The following is a 23,515-nucleotide window of genomic DNA, read 5'->3' on the forward strand; positions in this document are numbered from 1 at the left end:
GAATACAAAAAGCATGAATCATAAAAGAAAAAATAGTAAGTTGGACTTCATAAAGATTAAAACATTAGCTTATCAAAAACACAGGAAATGAAAAGGTAAGCCATTGATAAAGAGAAAATACCTGTAAGGCATATATTTGAAAAAGGACTTGTATCCAGACAATATAAAATTCTCTTAACAACTCAATTATAAAGCAATCCAATAATAAAATGAGAAAAATACTTGAATAGATACCACACAAAGGAAACTATATGGATGGTCAAAAAGCACATGAAAAGATTCTCAGCGAAATGCAACTTAAAACCACAATGAGGTGCCACTATACCCACACTAGAGTTGGTAAGATTTAAAAGACTAAAAATAAGAAGAATTGGTGACAGTGTGGAGCAACTGGAAATCTCATACAGTGCTGGTGGGAATGCAAAACTATATAGCCATTTCAAAAAATGAAGTTTCTTAAAATGTTAAAATACACTTACCATATGACCCAGCAATTCCACTCTTAGGTATTTATCTGAGAGAAATGAAAACATATGTCCACTGGAAGACTTATACATGAATGCTCATAGTATCATTATTTCATGATAGTCCCAAACTGGAAACAATCGAAATGCCCATCAACTGATGTACAGATAAAAAAAGAAAATGATGATATACAATGGATTAGTAACAACTAGAAAAAATGGAGTGCTGGTACAACAACATGGATGAATCTCAAAATTATCATATTAAGTAAAAAAATCAAGAAAAAATTATATATACTGTTCTGTATGATTCCATTTACATGAAATTCTAGAAAAGGCAAATCTGGTTTCCTGGGGCATGAGGAAGGGATGAAGGTTAATTACAAAGGGGCTTGAGGAAAATTTGGTGGTGATGGAAGTGTTCTAAAATGTGATTGTTGTGGTAGTTGCATGACTCTACATTTACTAAAATTTATTCACAGTTAAAAAAAAAAGCATGAAGATAATAGGCCCTTACCATTTAACACAGAAATAGCCTATCAGTTTCACGAACTTGAGGGGATGTCTGGATGGAAATATTAAGGGAAAACACAAATGATAATCATTTTGGTTTTATGTAATTTGAACTTAAATCATATTCAGTATTGAAATCTATCCTTGGTTTTGCCTTGTCAGCAGAGACATGACTCCTGACTGTGTTGATCGCAACCGTGGGAATAACCACATGCCTATTTGCCTATCCAAAGTAACAGCTAATTTGATCCAAATAGAGGAGGGTAATTTTATTATTGTTTGCCATTGGAGTTGGCATCTGGTAAAAATGGGTGTATGTTTGGAGTAGTATTTAGGTGAAAATGTAGTGCTTCTAAAATATCTTTCTGAAGAAAATAAAAGTAGGTATTCTTTATAGAGCAAGTACCCTCTGCTAACAACTGAACAACCCTATGAGGTAGATGGTGGTATTCCCATTGATGGATGAAGAAACAAAAGCTAAGAGAAGTCAAGTGACTTGCCTGAGATCTCATAGCTAGTTAAGCAGCAAAACTAAGATTCAAACTTAGCTCTGTCTGACTGGGACCATGCCCATTTCATTACGTTGCTATCCTGCCCTTACATCCTCATTCTCAGACTCTTGTCCAAGTTGGAGAGAGTGAATTTACCATGGTAATTTGAATTTGTGATGCCGAATTACTGAATTACTTGATCTTTGGCAAGTTGTTTAACGTTTCTCATCCCATTTTTTTCGCATGGATAATACTGCCTGCTTCCCAGAGTTATAATGAGGAATAAATGAGATGATGTGTATGAAAATGCATTGTGAATCATAAAGCCCTGTACTGATGTTTGGTGATGTAATATTAATGCTGTCATTATTACACACATAAACATACTACTAATCCTGCTTCCTGAATATTTCTTTGCTATTGTCCTTTTTAAGCCACTTAGCAGCTTTTACAGTACCATAGTGACTGAATTTCATTAATAAGGAAAGTTATTTTTTAGATATAAAAATTCAGTTAGTCTTAAGACAAAAGACATTAGAACAATACAGTTTTAACCGTTTGAAGAACTAAGTATGCTTAACTATTTAGAATTTTCCTTTCTTCCTTCTATTTCCTCCTACACCACAAAATTTTTTCCTGTGTATTATATCCAAAGTTAAGGTTGCAACTTTATGATGGCTTATTTCCAATAATTGATATTTAATGGCTATATTCAGTACATTTGGTCAGAACTTCTTTTTTGAACCAAACATTTTATACCCACAAAGCGTTCACCACTAGAAAACTCTAGTTCTTCCATGAATGCAGCTGAATCTTTTGTTTAATGTGGTTTTAACTACAGATTGACTACATAAGTTGCTTCCATATGCATATTGCTTTTTACATAAAGAAGATAATCATTCTCTTTTCTTGAAATCCTTGATGCTTAGTGTGTAGTTTAAACCCTTGCCAAAAGAATGCTATTTCTTTTCTACTAGGTAAAATTCCAAGAGGTCCGTGATATCTCATTGTAGTGAAACAGTAGCAGCACTAAACTTTCAAAACATGCTTTGTTCATCGGACTGATATAAAAGATTTAATAGCCTCTGTTGAAATGGTAGCTCTTATGATAAAAAGTTATGGAAGAGTCTTAAATTTACAACATAGAGTATTAACTAGTTGATGTAGCTGAACATCTGAATTTTTTATTATAAAATTGTTATCTTTAGTAAATTTTTTTGGTACTGGTAGTAGTAATATATATATTTCCTTTTATGATAACAAACTTTATGGTGTGGCTTAATTTAATTCCCAAACAGTAATATTCTTATCAAACTGCTGTATTAACCAGAAGTAAAATAATATATCATGTAAATGGCCTCTTTTTAAATTAGTTAAGCTATTGCTTAAACTGAAAAATGTATGCCATTCCCCCAAAGAGGCACTGTGGCTTGGAGTTAAGATTTGGGTTAAAATTTCAACTCTAGAACTTTTTTTTTTTGTAAAGCATTGGGCAGCAAGTTAACCAATTTGCACTCTAGTTTCTTCTTCATCTCTAAAATGTGTATGCAGATCCTTCTCTCTCAGTGCATTTGGGAGAATCAGATGAGCTAGTGTGTGAACATAGTTTCTTTTTTTTTTTTTTAAACATCTTTATTGGGGTATAATTGCTTTACAATGGTGTGTTAGTTTCTGCTTTATAACAAAGTGAATCAGTTATACATATGTTCCCATATCTCTTCCCTCTTGCGTCTCCCTCCCTCCCTCCCACCCTCCTGAACATAGTTTCTAAATAACAAAGTGCTATATGAACAATATTTTGACAGTTGCTCATTTATGGTAATTGGTAGATAAAAAGAGTTTAAGTACTTGATTTTTAAAAACCTCTCTTCCACATGATAAAATTTTCAGTATTAGTAGTATATGTTTAAGAAACATCATTCAACAGCATAATAATACAAACTATAATTTTGAATACAAGAATGAGCCTCTTTTGTTAAACTCTTCTATACAGCGACGGCATGAATATTTTTTGTGTTTTTTATATATATATATATATATATATTTCTACATTCTAAATGATATAGGTGTATGTTTTTATAGGTTTGCCTGAATCCATCATTGCGGCTGCATGTTCAAGAAGTGGCCAGAGGGTTCTGCATGTTGATTCGTAAGTTTATCAATGGTAGCGTTTGATACTTCCTAAATACCTCTATACAAAATTAAAATTTAAATATACACACGTGTTTGTGTATATATATACATCCTATATAAACTTTTTAAGTTAGGAAAATAATTGGAATTGTTTAATTTTCACCAAAAACGTGAAATATATAATGTACAGGCTTTACTATTATACTCTGTGAAATAGTGTACTGTTTCCTTTGAGGATAAACCAAATGTACCATAATTTTATTTTTCACATGAGTGATTTTGTTTTTTTAAATGATAATTCTCCAAGAGGCTTGGAAACCTCACACCTGACCATTTAATTATATACATGTGTGGGTGTGTAAAACCTGTATATGCTGTTGTATTTTAGGCTTTGTATTTGATTGTTGAAAAAATCAGCTGATAAGAGTATGTGGTTTTCTTAAAATTCATCAAAATTTAAACTATTAGAAAAATCTAGAATATCTAGAATTTTGTTTTCCCCTTTTTCCTTAAATGTGATGATAAAAAGGAAGTTAATGGAAAATTCAAGTTTAAGATAAAGCATAAATCTTTCCCTTCCTGCTTCCTCCTGAAACAAACCCTTAACTTTTTGCCTATTTATTTAGTGCTTTTGACTGTTGTATTTTGGCCCTTTAATTGTTCATTAAATAGGAGTAGAAAGGAAACAAGAAATAATGACTTTATATTTTCTGTTTGATAGTAACTGCAAGTTTTTCAGAATGTCAGAATACTAAGAATAACAAGATTTGCTATAGTTCACAGTGCCTTCTCATATATTATCCCATTGTAAATATGTAGGAATCCAAAAGTGGTATTAGTTCATTTACCCTTTCTAAATTTATTTTCAAAGCATAACTCCTCAGTTATTGGATGAAATTTCTAAATTAAATTAGTTTCTGTTCTCAAGTCCTGCTCTTGGAATTCTCTTTCACTATCATATGTGTAACTGCTGTGTTAATGTCTTAATTCAGTCTTTTTGACATATGGATTCACATGCTGAAAAACTTGCTGCCTTGAAAGCTGAGGTACTGGGCCAGTGTGCTTTAAAAAGGCTTAATAAGAATGTAAATTCAAATTTATTTCTGATAATGTTAATTAACCTAAAATTGAAAATAAAATCTTAAATTTCCCAAAGTTATTTGTTGTGCTCACACTGTAAGCTACTTCCCATATCAGTTTCTTTGCACGTTATATAATTTAACTCTCGTCACAGCTGAGTGAGGAGGGTGGTGTTATCCCAATTTAGCAAATGGGGGTGGGATGTGAGGCATAGAGAGGTTAAGTAATTTTTCTAACTTTACCCAGCTAGTGCATGTCTAAGTTTAAATGCAAATAACTTTTAAATTGTGGTAAAAATAACACATAACATAAAATTTGCCATCTTAACTATTTCTAAGTGTATACAGTTGAGTAGTGTTAAGTATATTCATATTGTTGTGTAGCAGATCTCCAGGACTTTTGATATTACAAACCTGAACTCTATGCCCATTAAACAATAACTCTCCATTCCTCTTCCCCCCAGCCCTGGCAACTACCATTCTACTTTCTGTCTCCATGAATTTTACTTCTCTAGATTCCTCATATAATTGGAATTATACGTTATTTGTCTTTTTGTGATTGGCTTATTTCAGTCAGTATAATGTTCTCAAGGCTCATCCATTTTGTATCATGTGTCAGAATTTCCTTCCTTTTTAAGGCTGAATAATATTCCATTGTATGTATATACTATATTTATTCATCTGTTTATAAACATTTGACTCGCTTCCACCTCTTGACTATAGTGAATAATGCTGCTATGAACATGGATGTGCAAATATATCGTCAAGATCCTGCTTTCAGTTCTTTTAGATATATACCCAGAATTGATATAGTAATTCTATTTTTAATTTTTTGAGGAACTGCCTTACTACTTTCCATAGCAATGGTGCCTTTTACATTTCAACCAACTTCCCGTGCTTTGGCTCCAACTGGGAAGTTGTATATGGGCTTTTAAGCTAGTATACCTGGGTTTAAGTCCTGGTTTCTTCACTTACTAGGTGTGTAACCTTTGACAAATTAATTAATCTTTCTGTAACTCAGTTTCTTGATATAAACTGCAATTGTAATAGTAATTTATAAGATTGTTTATTGGATTAAATAAAATAATCAATGTAATGGATTTATAACAGTGCCTGAAACATAGTAAGCCCTTAGTAAATGTTAACTTATATTACTCTAACAATACTGTTGTTTGTTGTTGTTGAGAAATGTTGTTCTTTGGTAGGTGAATTCTCTTTTTTATTTTCTGATTGCTTTGATATTCTTCTGTTTGTCTTTATAGTTATATAGTCTTCCTCTTATCTGTCAAGGTGTGGATTTTATTTCTATTTATACTGTTCAGAAATTGTTTTGTTTCTTGAAATCAGATGACTTATGCCTTTTGTTGGTGGGAAAACCCTCAAAAGGTTTCTTCAAAACCCTTTTTGAAGAAACCTGTTTCTTCAAACATCTCTCTTCTTTCTTTTGGAAATTCTCTTATAAATTGCACCTTTTCATTCTATCCTTTATGCCTTTTAATGTCACTTTCATATTTTTCATCTTTTTACCTTTTGATACAGTATTCTGAGTAGTTTTCTCAGCTTTATCTTCTTGTTCTGGGGTTAGCAACTATGGCCCACAGGTCAGCCACTTTTTTTTTTTAATAAAGTCATATTGGAACACAACCATTCTTATTATATACTTATAGATATACATGTTTACATATTGACTATGGCTGCTTTCACACTACAAAGTCAAAGAGTTAAGTAGTTGTAACAAAAACTGTGTGGTCTGCAAAGCCTAAAAATTTACTATCTGGCCCTTTATAGAAAATGTTTGCAGACCTCTAGTTCATTAACTCTGTCTTTAGATGAGTCTAATTTTCTATTTATCCTAGCTATCATTTTCTTCAATGACTTTCATTTCTAGAAGTCCTGTTGGGTTATTTTTTAAAGCCATCGTGTTCTTTCTTTGTGTTTCAATTCATTTTTTTAAAAACGTGTGAAATAGTTTATGTGAAGTTCTTTGAGGTTTAATACTGCTCTTTGTCATTTTCTCTCCATCTTCAGGGTCAGTACTTTTTCTTATTTCCTTTCCCTAAAATTTCCAGTTTTTCTTTAGCGGGGCTTTATCTGTGGGAATGCTGTGTGACCTGTTTGAGGGGGTATGTTCGTACTAAGTGGTTTTGCATTTACTTTTGCCTGGTCAGCCAGTGCTATTACTGACCATATTAGTTCCTATTGCTGCTGTAACAAATTACCACAAATGTAGTAGCTTAACACAACACAAAGTTATTCTTTTACAGTTCTGCAGGTCAGAAGTATGAAATGAATCTTACGGGTCTGAAATCAAGTTGTAGGCAGGCAGTGTTACATTCCTTTTGGAGGATTCAGGGGAGCATCTGTTTCCTTATCTTTTTCAGCTTCTAGAGGCCACCTCATTCCTTGGCTTATGGCCCCTTCTTCCATCTTCAAGAGCCTCACTTCACCCTCTATCATGCTACCTTGTTTTTCTGCCCCTGACCTTCTTGCCTCTCTCATAAGGAACCTTGTGTTTACATTGGGGCCTACCTGGATACTGTAGGATATTCCTCCCATCTCAGGATACTTTATTTATGCATGTTAGCAAAGTCCGTTTTGTCATATAAGAAAGCTTATTCACAGCTTCTGGGGATTAGGACATCGACAACTTTGGGGAACCATCATCTACTACACTGGCTCAAAACAATTTGTATGTTAATTTCTAGGCTTGAGGTTTCTTGGTTTATGTGAGTAGCATGTATTAGAACACCATAATCACCTGTGGTTCAAGTTTGCAGTTGTAAATTCTCATAGAAATTTCCCCTTCCGCCTACAGCCTGCTTCAACAGTATCCCATCATGTACTCTCTCTAAGTATACAGTATTCTCTCACATCTTTATGCCTTTTTTCATGCTGGTCCCTATTCTATGCGAATAGAGTACTCCTTCTTTAGGACATAGCTAGTATACCACTTTCTAGTGATGTCTTCCTTGATAATCCAAGTAGTATTAATTTTTTCTAGTTGTCTGTACTTTCAAGTCTTCTGTACATTCTTATAATATTTTTCACACAGTATTATTATTGTTTATAGATCTCTTGGCTCTATTAGACTTTTAGAGATTAGGGATCATGTCTTAGTCATCTTAATATCCCCAGTGCCTGAGAGGTCTGGAATACAGCAGTCCCTAAATAAATATTTGATAAATATTATATATGCCAAGCCACTGTTCTAGTGATGGGAATTTAGAATTGCCTCATATACGCTCAGTGCAACATTGGTCCTTGCTCATCTACAGATGGTAGATTCATGGTAGTTTGGAAGGCAGTTATCTGTTGATGAGAAAGTTGAGGTTTGCCAATAGTCAAACAAGCAGATGACTGGGGAAAAACTCAGTTCTTATTCCTATTCCAACATTCTTTGAAATATACCACACTGTCTTTGTTGTTGATGTACCTGTATGTATTTATTAAAAACCAATTAGTTGAATTATTCTAACTAATTCTAATTTGTAGACAAAGTAGAAAATCATTACCTTGTATTTTTGCTTATTTCTCAATTAAGTTCTACTGTTGAATAGATTAGAATCATGCTTCTCAAACTGTAGTGGTGTTCTGGCACTTGGGGTGGTGGTGGCATATGAAGCCAAAGGATAAACAGTGGAGCATCTGCCTGGTGTGTAAATTTTATAAACATTATAATACATTAAATGCATTAAAATATTAAGATTTTCTGAACAAATTTTAGATTTGTGGTAAAGTTGAAAAATTAGTACAGAGAGGTTCTGTATATACTTTATTCAGCTTCTCCTAATGCTAACATCTCATGTAGCCGTAGTACCATGATCAAAACTGAGAAATTAATATTGGTGGAATACTAACTACTAAACTGTAGACCTAATTTGAATTTCACTGATTTTTTTCAATAATGTTATATTTCTGTTTCAGGTTCTGGTCCAGGATCCCACTTTGCATTTAGTTGTTAATAGTCTCAAATTATCTCCCCCAAGGTACACTAATGTTTGCCTAATGGTCATTTTCTATTTTCCTCTTCCCATTTTCACTTATTTATTGCAATTCTTCTGTAAATAAGAGCTGTCTCTTCTTCCTCATTTATTTATTTATTAAATTATATGTATCACTGTGGGTTCATAGATATTTATTTTATACTATGGGTTATAATCTCATACTACCATTGTTTATTTTGTTGTTCAAATTGTTTCAGCTTTGGTCATTGTGAGTTCTTTCCAGTTGGTTCTTGTGTCCTTGTGAAATAGCCTATCCTTGTTTGAGCACTTCCTTTCTTTCTGACACTGCAGGATGCTCCAGCCTCATCTTGTGTTTTCCCTGTTCTAGCCCTAGAATCAACCACTTTTCCAAGAGCCCTCTCTCTGTGTATTTAAGAATGGGATTTAGAAACCAAGTTCTGAATACTAGGTATCATTCCTACTGGGCTTCCCTTTTCTCCACATCCTCTCCAACATTTGTTATTTGTGTTCTTTTTGATAATAGTCATACTGACAAGTATGAGGTGATATCTCATTGTGGTTTTGATTTGCATTTCCCTGATGATTAGTGATGTTGAGCATCTTTTCATGTGTTAGAGAATGTTCTGATTTCATTCTTTTACATGTAGCTGTCTGGTTTTCCCAGCACCAGTTATTGAAGAGACTGTCTTTCCTCCATTATATATTCTTACTTCCTTTGTTGTAGATTAATTGACTATAAGTACATGGTTTATTTCTGGGCTCTCTGTTCTGTTCCACTGATCTATGTGTCTGTTTTTGTGCCAGTACCAGACTGTTTTGATTACTGTAGCTTTGTATTATAGTCTGAAGTCAGGGGGCATGATTCCTCTAGATCTGTTCTTCTTACTCAAGATTGTTTTGGCTATTCGGGGTCTTTTGTGTTTCCATAAAGTTTTTGAATTATTTGTTCAGGTTCTGTGGAAAATGCCATTGGTATTCTGATACAGATTGCATTGACTCTTTAGATTTCCTTGGGTAGTATGGTCATTTTAACAATTTTACTTCTTCCAATCCAAGAGGACAGTATATCTTTCCATCTGTTTGTATCCTCTTCAATTTCTTTCATCAGTATCTTATAGTTTTCTGAGTATGGGTCTTTTACCTCCTTAGGTAGGTTTATTCCTAGGTATTTTATTCTTTTTGATGCGATGGTAAATGGGGTGTTTTTTTTTTTTACTTTCTCTTTCTGATAGTTCATTGTTAGTGTATAGAAATACAACAGATTTCTGTTCATTAATTTTGTATTCTTCAACTTTACTGAATTCATTGAGCTCTAGTAGTTTTCTTGTGGCGTCTTTAGGATTATCTATGTATAGTATGATGTCATCTGCAAACAGTGACAGTTTTATTTCGTTTCCAATTTGGGCTCCTTTTATTTCTTTTTCTTGTCTGATTACTGTGGTTAGGACTTCCGATACTATGTTGAATAAGTTTGGTGAGAGTAGGCATCCTTGCCTTGTTCCTGATCTTACAGGAAGTGCTTTCAGCTTTTCGCCATTGAGTATGGATTTTAGCTGTGGGTTTGTCATATATAGCCTTTATTACATGGAGGTATGTTCCCTGCATGCCCACTTTCTGGAGAGTTTTTATCATACATGGATGTTGAATTTTGTCAAAAGTTTTTTTCTGCATCTATTGAGATGGTCATATGGTTTTTATTCTTCAATTTGTTAATGTGGTGTATCACATTGATTGATTTATGGATATTGAAAAATTCTTGCATTCCTGGGAAGATGTACTTTTTTTTGTTTTATACTTAAACAACATTTTAACTTGCCAAAAATGTGATTTTCCAATTAATTGTAATGGGCTATATATTATTTTATTCATACAAACACACTACAATTTATTTAACCAATTCTCTACTGCTGTATTTGAGGCTGTTTCCAGTTTCCTGTTATAAGCAAAATGTGGACATCCATATACATATGGCTTTTATTTATAAATTTCTAATATTTTGGGAAAAAGGCTATTTTCCCAAATTTTTACCACATTTGTATATTTGTAAAATCACCTTATGATCTTTTTCTTTAATTTAAAAATTCACAAAGTCAGTGACTTTAATGAGATTGTGTAACTGCTGTGCCTCAATAAGCTTAAGTGTTATGATAAGGAATTAGGTAAAATTCTCTCTTTTTTTTGCAGGAAGATTTATATAGTTAGCCAGCAGAATAGTGACCTGAACTGATTATTTCATCCTGATGAACTGTTGAGTGGTATTGTTTTTCTAATCTTGGTTAAAGTCTTTCTTACATTAAAACATTAAATATTAACTGAGACAAAAGCTATAGGAATAACAGCAGACAAAAGTGTACTTTGAGTTTTTTTATGTGTATGGATTACATTCATGATTTTGTGAAGATCAACTTAGTACTTTAACCTCCTGACACTGTTTACATTTATATACCATTTAAGTGATGATAGTTGATGGTTCTGAAATGACTCATTATAAAATCCTAAGTACAACCTCTGTTGATTTATAAGCACTATCCAAGCATTATCACTATCAACAGCAGCTAATCTCATTTAAAATAGTCATTTCATTGCTGTGTTGTCATAAAATTCACAGGCAGATTTTAAATTAAAGTTAACTTCTGCCAAATTGTAATTGAAGGAGCTCTATTTTTGTGTGCCAGTTATCTTTCTAAATAAATGTAAAATCTGTGGTTCTTTTTAGAGAACTACATTTACAGTAGATATTAATGAGCTGTTGACATGTGAAAGTTCGAGAATAGGTGCTGTGATTTAGAAAAGCAATTAGCAATTCAGAATGTAGAGATTGGCATTTACTTTAATCTTGAAGTTGCTGGAGGGAGGTGCAATAGGACCAAAAGTTTACACTTGAACAGAATCTACTTCTACCAATAATTGTTCATCTGCACATCCTCAATCAGTCTTTTCTTCTAATCATATATGTCATTGTTTAGTTTTATTTTGTTTCCTATAAGTCTTTACTTTCTACTGTAACTGCTTCAAAGAGAAAATAAACTAAATAAATTGAAAATGATGATGTTACCTCACTGAATTAATCCAAATTCATGATTTCTTAGAGTCTTTTTTAAAAAACGAGTATTCAGTGTTTGAAGTCTTTACATCCGATTCTGTTAAGTATTTAGTGGATTTATGATGTCAACCCAAATGAAAGTCACAGATACAGCTGTTGATGTTTTAGTCTTATGTAATAACCATATTATTATTTCTAAAAGTTGAAAACATTGTTATACTTTAATAGTTTGACCAAAGAAGGATATTAATCTAAATAGTATTATCTTGTGGGGTTAGGAACTGATGTCACCATTACATGTCTATCAGTTTCTGGGCTAGATTTCTCTTTGGTCTGACAAACAACATTTTTGTTTTCTATTTAGCAACTGTGTCTAGTTAAGAATTATTTAGGAATTGTGATAAAGAGAAGTAAACAATTATTTTGTCTCTGGTTTGTTTTCTGTTTTTGTTTGTTTGAAAAAACTTTTTGCCTTTAATCAAAAATATTCATATGTTCATCATAAAAATTTAAGCAATGTATATGTCTGTATATTACATGCACATATACATAAAAATATACATGTCATTCTGCCCACATACCACTCCCGAGAGACCACTGTTGGTGTGGTGTATTCTATCTGGTGGAATTAAAGATAGTTTTATGAGAATGGATGAATGCATGAGTGAAAGGATAAAATGAATTGAATTGATGAGGTGAAAATATGCCATAACGGTGTCTCATCATCATGTCTGTTTGCACATTCTTTTCACATTTAAGGATATTATTTAGTAATATTATGTTATGGTACTAATAGTGGAAAAAACAATTTTTTACACAGATAAATAGTTGATCAAAACTAGATGAGATCATATAGGATTGTATTAGGAAAATTCATCCCAGTAAGTTTCTTGAGAGTTGTAGAGCTATGGTTGACCAGGATTTCAAAGGACACTTTCTGGGTTCACTGTTTCTCCACCATTGATTTGACATTATTTTGACATCCCCTTTTCCTCTATATCATTTTTCATCTTTATGTTTTGGCACTGAGGTGGGAGACACTAAAATTTGCCAAGAATTCTCACTTCTCAAGAAATGTATACATTATGATTAGAAACCAGTTGTAAACCCAGATGAGATTATGGGTATTGCTAGTCCCCGAGTATTGAGAGGTGGACAACAAAACAGATCATGACTCCTGCCCTCATGATGACCTTGGACCCTAAGGGGGAAATAGACATTAAACATGCTTAAATTTTATATTATAAATTGTGCTTATGAAGGAAAAAAGAGTAGTGCTCTAAGAGAGTAATGGGGGTATTATTTAGATTTGGTGGTAGGAGGGTGGCTTGAATGGGAGTGGTTACAATAACTTCTTATTGACTTCTCACCATGGATATGGGACTATAAGGATCTTTGAGAACTAGCATCATTTTCCTTTTATAGAAAGAGTTAAAGTGATTTCTTATTAGAGGCATTATTTTTGTGTGGCTTAATAGAACTCTACCTCATTGAGTCACCTCAGAAATTGCATCTGCAGTTGTGTGTCAAATGAATTTTATGATGTTTTTCTGCCCTGGAAATTAATACGTGGAATTGTGTGAAAAATTTCAGTCTGATGCCTTGCTTCTGCAGTGAAAGAACAAAAATAATCTGTTCAGATGTTCAATGATTATTGGCTCCTAAAAAAAGGAACCAGTATTGATTCAACAGCTAATCCTATTGTAAAGTTTCTTTTTAGTGGTTTTAGTTTGTGAAAATTCAGGTCTGTTTATGTTTTTTTTAATGCAAAAATAAAACAACATGGCTGTTTCTCTTATACTGGAATACTTGCACATATGTCAATAAGGTAGCTCAAAGATAAGTATTTGAAAGGTTTTAGATTTAAGACTACCATAAAAGGATAGGGAAGTAAAAGAAATGTAACCTCACTTAGAAGAAAAATTTTTTTTTTACCTTCTGTTACCTAGATGAAAGGAAGAAAACCTCGCTGTGTCTCCTGTAAGGATGAGAAAAATATATCAAAGAAGGAAGTGTTACCCTAGCTTTTCCCTTTCTCTGTTCCCCCATGTTAAAGACATTTCCTGAGGTCTGTGGCACTAATTTATGAATGAAAGTAGTTTTCAGTTGCTTAACATAATCTAGTATTCAGGATGGTGTATGCTGTTACAAACAACGTGACGTAATAATAATAGCTACCATTTACTGAATATTTGCTCAGTACTGTGTTAGGTACTTTACAAATATTAAGCTATTTAATTTTTATTATATTTCTCTAAAAGAAGTATAAATTCTCTCCTTCTGCAGATGAGGAAACAAACTCAGAGAATTGAAATAACTTGTCCAATGTCACATTTCTATTAAGGGGACGAACCAGGATTTAAAGCCAGGTCCATTAGACTGCAACGCCTATGCTCTTTCACTAAGATAAGCTGTAGGGTTGGAAGACAAACAAATCCTGGGTTTGATGATCAAGAGACCCAATTCAGGCTGTTACTCTGTCACTGATTAGTTATGTGACTTATGTTGTTTTCTTCAACTGTAAAATTGGCGTAGCGTACCACCTACCTTGAAGAGTCCCTGTGAGGGACCAGTGGGATACATGTAAAAAATTGAGGTGTGGCCAGCAAGGTCTGACAGTCATATGTACCAGGTTCACTAAAAGGCTTTTACTTTGGAATCACTGGGAATATGTTCAGTCTTTATTTTGGAGGGCAGTGTGGGGGAAAAAAAATCCTTGGAAGCAACTTGTGAATTTTTATGGTTTCGAGACAGAAATGTCATTTTATCTTTAGTTCACTGAAATCTGTATGACAGGAGCTTCATTTGCAAATGACAATTCTTGCATAAGGAGGCTTTTTTTCCTATAGAGCTCAAACAGAGGCTAGATTGATTGAGATAGCTCTTTGCAGAAATCATGATATATCAGCATCTCTCTAGATATTACTAACTTTTACTTGTTTTATTCAGTGGGTTTGAATGAGGATAGCTTTTACACAGACCAGAAAACTACAGGCAAAGATAATTGAATGTACATATGCATTTTTCACTACCTCTCCTTGCCCCCCCAACCTTCTTCCTCTTGAGCAATTTCTTTATCATTCACCCTCCTTCTCCTTCGAAAAGGAGGGTTTTGTGGGTTTTGTTTTTACTTTGAAACGGCAACTGTTCTTACCAGCTCCTTGGAGCTTTGAAGACTATTAATCAGCTTGACAGCTGGAAGCAGAGTGATCGACAGCAATCAAGCTTAAAGCTTTTTCTTATCACTCTGATTTCTCTTTTTTTCCCCATTAATGAAACTAGAGTTTGATTTGCCTTTCCATGGCAAAGCAAGGGTAAATTTTAGGAGCTGTGCCTATGAAGTAGAGGATAGGGAAAAAGGGAGAGGGGGTCAACAATCTTCAATCCTTTGACTTGTCAGCTCTGTTGTTCTCTCAGCAGTCCCCATTCTTGTCTCTCTCTCTTCTTCCTTCTCAGGGTTGTCAGTGAACCTAGCTATGCCTGGCTGGCACTGGACTCTGGTAATTGTCAATGGAAAGGGCACTGGAGACTCCTGTGGGTGTGTTCTGTGTCTACACTTGGCATGGGAGGGGGAGAATGATAACTTACTATGTGCTAGGCACTGCTTTAAGTGCTTTCATTCCTATATTTAAGATAAATCGAGGCTTTTAAAGAGTAACTGTAAGGTTATTGGCTGAGGTCACACAGCTAGTAAGAGGCACAGCTGGGGTTTGAACCCAGGTCCATATGATCCTGAAGCCTTGATTAATAGCCATGCATTTACTCCTCTTAGTTAACAATTATGACCATGCATTAAGGGTTCCAAGATGACCAAACTGCTGTTATTGCCCTTAAGTTTCTCCTGGCCTAGTCAGAGGAAACACTCATGCAGTCTAATTACAAGACAATATAAAAATTGTATAATGATTCATTCATTAGTGTATAGGCTAGGCTACCATGAAGCAATCATATCGGTTATACTGGGCTACAGTAAAGCAATCATATTACTACCTCTCTATCAATGCATGAATTGTTATACCTGTAAATAAATGTGAATTTCTTTTTTCACATTAAAAAAGACAGTATGGGGCTTCCCTGGTGGCGCAGTGGTTGAGAGTCCGCCTGCCGATGCAGGGAACGCGGGTTCGTGCCCCGGTCCGGGAAGATCCCGCGTGCCGCGGAGCGGCTGGGCCTATGGGCCATGGCCGCTGGGCCTGCGCGTCCGGAGCCTGTGCTCCGCAGCGGGGTGGGGCGCAGCAGTGAGAGGCCCGTGTACCGCAAAAAAAAAAAAAAAGACAGTATGACAGCTCTTACAGAAGTATGTGCAGAGCTCTAGAAGCACAAAGATCAGTTTTATTTGTATATTGGAGAGCTGAAGCCTTCACAGGGAAAATGATACTGGTTTTGAGTAGTTCCAACTGGTTTGACTAGTTCCACCATTAGTTTTGTGATGGAATAACCTTGGGTATAGGATATAGCATTAATAAAAGCAGAGAGACATGCAGGCACTTGACTCACTCAGGCAGTGTTAACTGTGGTTGTGGCTAATGCATTGGATGCATGGCAGAGAAGAGTGATGTCTAGAGATAAAGCTGGACAGTAAGTTGGAAGTAAGTTTTGAAGGTTCTTAGAGCGATGCCAAGGATTTTGGACTCTACTCTAGAGGCATTAGTAAACCATTAAACATCTTAATGCCAGGGAATGACATAATGTGTTCTGCCAAGACCTGATCACAATGGCAGTAATGTGAAGGTTGGGTTGGAAAGGAAGAAACTAGAGGCAGGGAAACCTTTGAGGAGGCTAATGAAAAAAAAAATGGGATAAGAGAGAGGGCCTGAAATAAGGCAGCAGTGGTAAGGATCCAAAGATAGAAGGGGTTTGAGGAATTAACTAGAATTGACAAATGAGGAAGGGATGATGAGTGAGTTCAAGATTTTCTAGCATTGGCAGCTGTGAGAATCGTGTTGGCATTTATTGAAATGGGGAAACCAAGAGGAAAACCAAATTTTGGGTGGGGGACAGTTAATAAATTTGCCTTTTGGACCTGTAGAGCTTAAAATTAATCTGGGATATTTAGTGGAGGGAGATGTCCAGTAAGCTAATGACTCATGATATGTATTTTCAGTACAGAAATATCAATAGCTATGAGTCTGGAGCTCTCCCCAGAGGGCCCAGATTGGAGATGGCAATTTGTGAGTCATTGGTAGAGAAGTGATGATTGAGTCAGTAGGAATAGATGAGATCATAGAGGAAGACAAGAATTGAGGGCAGCCTTTGTACATTACCCACTCGTCTACCTGTCTAAAAATGGATTTGAATGGGTGGACTAGTGTGGAATGACTAATAACTCTAAAGATAGGAAGGTCTCTTCTCCAGCCCTAATGACTGGGAACACAGCCTGCCATTTCGTTCTGGCAGACTGAACTGATTGCCAAAGCAGCTTCCTATAGCTTTATAGGATTCTAAAAACCAAGTAAGGGTTTGGTCTTCCTCTCTAATATTAGAACTGCATCTGCGTACTCTACCAAGGAGGCTGACCTTCCTTGATCTTAGAATGAGGGTATGGTGAAAGGAGCTTGACTTTCTTGTGTATCAAGTATATGGAGCTTTTAGTAAATGAGAATTTGTGTAGGGGGTAACTCTATTATATTCCCTAAGCTGTTCTGTTATTTGTCAACAAGGAAGACAGAAACATGTCATGGTTCTTTGTAATACTACAACCAAATTTAAATAGAATAGAGCCTCTTTCAGTGTGCATGGTGTATAGCTGGCAAATTGATACAAGTAGACATGCCACACTATTATTTTCCTACTCCTATCATATACAGAAAGATATTTGTGCACATTAAATATGAGATATGTAATAAAATTGATTGTAATTTAGGTCCTAGAAATGAATAGTCCCTCCAGGTTTGGCATTAGAGTAGATGTAGTCATGAAGTTATTATTCCATTTTCATTATCCAGATGAGTTGGAGAAACAAAACAAAAATTAGACTTCATCCCATCTAATGTCTGTAAATATCAATAGATCCCATTGCCTTTACTCATAGTAAGTCAGATTCCAAGATTTGTATTATGTGCTTATGTTTATAATTTTAAGTATTCCAGTCTTGTAGATTATAGCAGGCAGTGTTTCATATAGTGGAAAGAGCATAGGCTTGGGGGCCTGATATGTCCTGGGCTTAATTAAGGGCCGGCTCTGCCATTTCCTAGCTGAGTGAGTTAAAACAAGATACTCAACTTCATGGTTGGTTTTTTTCTTTTTTCTTCTAATTTTAAAATGGGGATAATTATAGCACCGATCTCTCAGGATTCTTGTCAAGATTAAATGAGATAGTGAATGGAAAATGACAAGCTCAACATATATAGTACCTATTTTTCTTCTTCCCCTTAACATGAATTAAGCCAGCATTTCTCAAAATACGTTGTTGAACCAAATGCTATTTCAAAAAAAAAAATGCTCATTGGTTAACTGAATTTATTCCTTCTTGGAGAGAACAGACATTAACATATTTAATGGTGCTGAGAAGGTCTGCCATAAATAAACCATTTTCTGGTGGTTTTACTCTTTTAAACATAGCATGTTCCAAATTTATTTTGTCATTGTAACTTTTTTCTTGGAATCCCTGTTAACAGCCCATGTTACTGATGGGATACAGTTTGGAAAAGGTGAATTTAGTAATTGGGTCCAGGTGCTATTTGATATCTAAGTGTTTGGCTTCATTAAACCACAGCAACCATTACAATATCCTATGGTCTAAATGTTGCTAGCCAGCTTAGATGTTTGGGATTGTTTATGTTGCAGTGGACGGGATTAGGGTTTGGAAAGCTAAGTTTCAGTGGCAGTCCTGCCAGTTGTAGCTGTGTGGCCCTGAACTGACTTAATCTCTACATAGACTGTTTTCAGTGTCTTCATTTGTAAAATAACAGCCTTATCTGCCTCACAAGATTGTTGGGAGAATCCATGAGAAAATAGTTGTGAAAACGATTTTGAAAATGAAAGATGCTGTCAGTGGAAGGTGGTATTACTACTCTCCTAGGAAAAGGAATTTAGGAGCAGTGAATATAGAATAGGGGCATCTAGAGTTTAGGCTAAGCTGCTTCTCTTTTCTGTTGCGCAGGTTTGCCCTCCATCTGCTACCTTCCTGAAAACATTTCCAACTCCTCAGTTTCCTAATAATTAAAATGGTTCCCAGATGAATGTGCCTGAATGTCAGTAGCTCTATCTTTTGTCAATGTTCTTGTCCTTGTTTACAGAAGCCATTTCCCAATACAGGATGTAGTTTAGCATCATGTAACTATGGCTGTTGCTAAATATTCAATACTGATTTGTAATTATGATGCACAATAGAAAAGAAAATTGTTAGGATTTAATTAATAGGCTCTAATTAATAGGTTTAATCCTCTGCCTTCTCTTACAGTTCAACTTTCTTTATGTCTACCTGTAATGTATTTCTTTTCTGTTAGTAGACATTAAGCAAAGTGATGTTGCTTTAACGTTAAACACTGTAAACGACGAGAAATCTCTTGTTACTCTTTTATACTATTTTTTCTGTTTTACTGGTTGGTGTTAATGAAGACAGTTGTGTAACTCATTTCCTTTGTGTGTCTGGAAAAACGTAGGTGGTACTTTGAGTAAGCTTTATGAAACTTTAGAAAGATTAAAACCATGTTTTCTACAATTGTAAAGTCAATATTTCACACAATGCAAAGCTGTACCTCAGTATTGTGATAACTGGGCTTTTCTGCCTTTGAAAATAAAAATGTCTGTTTGTGATTTTTACTGTTCTAGCTGAAAATTATAGGTCACTTTTCCATCATGAAACTTGAGAGGGCTTTAGATAATAGTTTTATGTTTGCTGTTTAAATACTGTGAATACTCACTCTCCAGTTTCACAGATAAACTCTAGTTTTAAGGAAGTCTTTTTCATCATATAAAATAGTGTTCCTGGCAATAGAGATAAACGTCGTCCTTCATCATAAACTACTTTTTCCTTTACTTGATGTACAGAGACAGATGTGACACAAAATTGGCAGAAAATGTTCCATTCCCCTTTTTCCTCAGTCAGGAAGTTCTCACTTTGTCCTTAAAATAAATTGTATCTATGGTTTTAAAAACAAAACCAGTAACTTAGCCTTGTTATTCATTACAGAAACAGTTTTAAGGACTGTAGAAATAGTATTTTATAATTGAATTTGAATGTCAGAATTCTGAAGCTATATCTTTAAAGATAAAATTTAAGAAAATATTTGCAATAATGTTCTAGAGAGCATATTACAATGTTGTATTGATTTTTTATTTTTCTTTTTGTCATGATTTTGACACCTAAATTCTTTGGCTTTTTCTTTAGGGTATTGTAAACAATATTTAGAACCATGCAAATACCAAAATGAATTTAGTCAAAATCTGCTTTGGTTTTATAGTGAGTTTATTAATAATTATGTTACCCTCTTTTGTCAGAAAGACCACAGTAATGAAAACCATGTTTCACCTTTTACATACATAATTGGATGAGATCACCAGATGCTGATGTCAAGAGCACATCAACAGGAAAAGTTGAAAATAGGAGCTGCATGGAAAAATACTAGAACCAGTTAGCTCTGTCAAAAACCATATGACCAAGTATAGGGGAGAAAAATAGAATTTGACCATGAACTGACCTCAGGTCATTTAATAATGGAAAGAAACATTCTGATGGCCCTTCTTAGAGCTTTTTAAGACTTTTAATAATAGCAGAAAATATCTTGGAAATTGGCACATTGTGGTCAGTGTTTGGAAAACTCACGTTAGATTACTTTTGTTTTTCTAAAATTTTATTATGATAATTTTCAAACATACACAGAAAAGTTGAGAAAATTGCACTGTGAACAGCTGTGTTTCCCCTACCTAGATTCTACCACTAACATTTTGCTGTATTTGCTTTATTATATAATTATACATTTACTGATTTTTCTATCCATCTGTCATTCCATCTTACTGTTTTATGCATTTCAGAGTAAGTTGTACCTGTCCAGTACCTTCAGTCTGGAACACTTCATGCATATCATTAACTAGTTATTTATGGTTCTTTTTTTTGAGATAAAATTGCAAGCAAATGCACAGATCTTAAGTGTACCACTTAATAAGTTTTAGCAAATGCATACACTTGTGTAACTAAGAACCTTATCAAGATAAAGAACATTGCCATCGCTCCAGAAAGTTTCCTCACGCCCCTTCAAAGTCAATTCCTGCCCTCATTCCCACCCTCAAAGGCAACCATTCTTAGGATGTTTTTCACCACAGATCAATTAATTTAGCTTGTTCCAGAGCTTCATATAAAAGGAATCATGGATAGTTCACTCTTTTGGAACAAAGCTTCTTTCACTTAGCATAACGTTTTTTGAAATTCATTGACGTTGTTATATTTGTATCAGTAGTTTATTCCTTTTCATTAGTGAATAGTATCCATCATATGGATATACCACAGCTTATTTATGTAGTCTCCTATTGATGGATATTTGAATCATTACCAGTTTGGAGCTATTGATGAATAAAGATGCTATGAAAAAACTTGTACAGCTCTTTTGTGAACATATGCTTTCCTTGTGTGTAAATACCTAGGAATGGAATTACTGGGTCACAGGGTTGGTATATGTTTAGTTTTGTAAGAAACTGCCTGACAGTTTTCCAAAGTATTTGTATCATTTTTTATTCCCACCAAAATGTGTGAGCATTCTGGCCATCCACACCAACACCTGGTCTTGTAAGTCTTTTTCATTTTAACTATTCTGGTGTATGTGTATCGGTATCTCATGTTCATTTTTAATGCTTATTTTAATGTATATTTACCCAATGACTAATGATGTTGAGCACCTTTTCATATGTTCATTAACCACATCTATCTTCCTTTGTGAAATGTCTGTTCAAACCCTTTGCCCACTTTAAAATTTGCATATTTGTCTTATTTTTAAGTTGAAAGAGTTCTTTATATCCTGGATACCAGTCCTTTGTCAGATATGTTTTGTGAATATTTCTCCTACTTTGCCTAGCCCATTCATTTTTTAAAATGACGTATTTTGTGGAAAGGTTTTTCATTTTGATGAATTCTAGTTTATCGATAGTTTTTTTTTTTTCCAGAGGTCCTTGAATGCCATTCTAGAGTGTGGCATTTCCCAGGAGTAATTGATCCAATAAATACTATTATTTGGAAATAATGACATTAATAGCTAACACTGCACAGTACTTCCTACACCCCAGGCAGTATTCCAAGCTCTGTAGAGTAACTGGCCAAGATCAAAAAGCTGGCAAGAGTGCATGGAGGCTTAAGGTTTTTCTTGCTGTAAATCTCATGCTGTCTAAAATACTACAGGCAGACCTTGTTTTATTGCACTTCGCTTTCACAGATACTGTGTTTTTTACAAACTGAAGGTGTGTGACAACCCTGTGTCAGGCAAGCCCATTGGTGCCATTTTTCCAACAGCATTGGCTCACTTGGTGTCTCTGTGTCACATTTTGGCAATTCTCACAATATTTCAAACTTTTTCATCATTACTGTATTTGTTACGGTGATCTGTGATCAGTGATCTTTGATGTTATGACAGCCAAAAGATTGTGACATGCTGAAAGCTCAAATGATGATTAGCAGTGTTTAGCAATAAAATACTGTTCAGTTAAGGTATGTACATTGTTCTTTTTTAAATTTAATCAATCAATTAATTAATTAATTTACATCTTTATTGGAGTATAATTGCTTTACAACGGTGTGCTAGTTTCTGCTTTATAACAAGGTGAATCAGTTATACATATATATATGTTCCCATCTCTCATCCCTCTTGCATCTCCCTCCCTCCCACCCTCCCTATCCCACCCCTCTAGGTGGTCACAAAGCACCAAGCTGATCTCCTTGTGCTATACGGCTGCTTCCCACTAGCTATCTATTTTACATTTGGTAGTGTATATGTCCATGCCTCTCTCTCGCTTTTTCACAGCTTACTCTTCCCCCTCCCCATATCCTCAAGTCCATTCTCTAGTAAGTCTGTGTCTTTATTCCTGTCTTACCCCTAGGTTCTTAATGACATTTCTTTTTGCTAAATTCTGTATATATGTGTTAGCATACGGTATTTGTCTTTCTCTATCTGACTTACTTCACTCTGTATGACAGACACTAGGTCCATCCACCTCATTACAAATAGCTCAATTTCGTTTCGTTTTATGGCTGAGTAATATTCCATTGTATATATGTGCCACATCTTCTTTATCCATTCATCCGATGATGGGCACTTAGGTTGTTTCCATCTCCGGGCTATTGTAAATACAGCTGCAATGAACATTTTGGTACATGACTCTTTTTGAATTATGGTTTTGTCAGGGTATATGCCCAATAGTGGGATTGCTGGGTCGTATGGTAGTTCTATTTGTAGTTTTTTAAGGAACCTCCGTACTGTTCTCCATAGTGGCTGTACCAATTCACATTCCCACCAGCAGTGCAAGAGTGTTCACTTTTCTCCACACCCTCTCCAGCATTTATTGTTTCTAGATTTTTTGATGATGGCCATTCTGACTGGTGTGAGATGACATCTCATTGTAGTTTTGATTTGCATTTCTCTAATGATTAATGATGTTGAGCATTCTTTCATGTGTTTCATGTGTTTGTTGGCAGTCTGTATATCTTCTTTGGAGAAATGTCTATTTAGGTCTTCTGCCCATTTTTGGATTGGGTTGTTTGTTTTTTTGTTATTGAGCTGCATGAACTGCTTGTAAATTTTGGAGATTAATCCTTTTTCAGTTGCTTCATTTGCAAATATTTTCTCCCATTCTGAGGGTTTTCTTTTGGTCTTGTTTATGGTTTCCTTTGCTGTGCAAAAGC

The 23,515-nt window shown here is 34.7% G+C and overlaps 1 protein-coding gene across 5 annotated transcripts in view; it reads left to right on the plus strand.

Moving 5' to 3' along the window:
* The window catches only part of CHM (CHM Rab escort protein), a 198,197-nt gene that overhangs the window by 23,062 nt on the left and 151,620 nt on the right, over positions 1-23,515 (plus strand). For all 5 annotated transcript variants that reach the window (XM_033849258.2, XM_033849259.2, XM_033849260.2 and 2 more), the window contains one exon: positions 3,551-3,617. In XM_033849258.2, coding sequence (XP_033705149.1) covers positions 3,551-3,617 — 67 coding nt within the window. The remainder of the gene's footprint in view (positions 1-3,550; positions 3,618-23,515) is intronic.

This window comes from Tursiops truncatus, chromosome X, assembly GCF_011762595.2.
Source record: "Tursiops truncatus isolate mTurTru1 chromosome X, mTurTru1.mat.Y, whole genome shotgun sequence".
In the NCBI taxonomy this organism is placed as follows: domain Eukaryota; kingdom Metazoa; phylum Chordata; class Mammalia; order Artiodactyla; family Delphinidae; genus Tursiops; species Tursiops truncatus.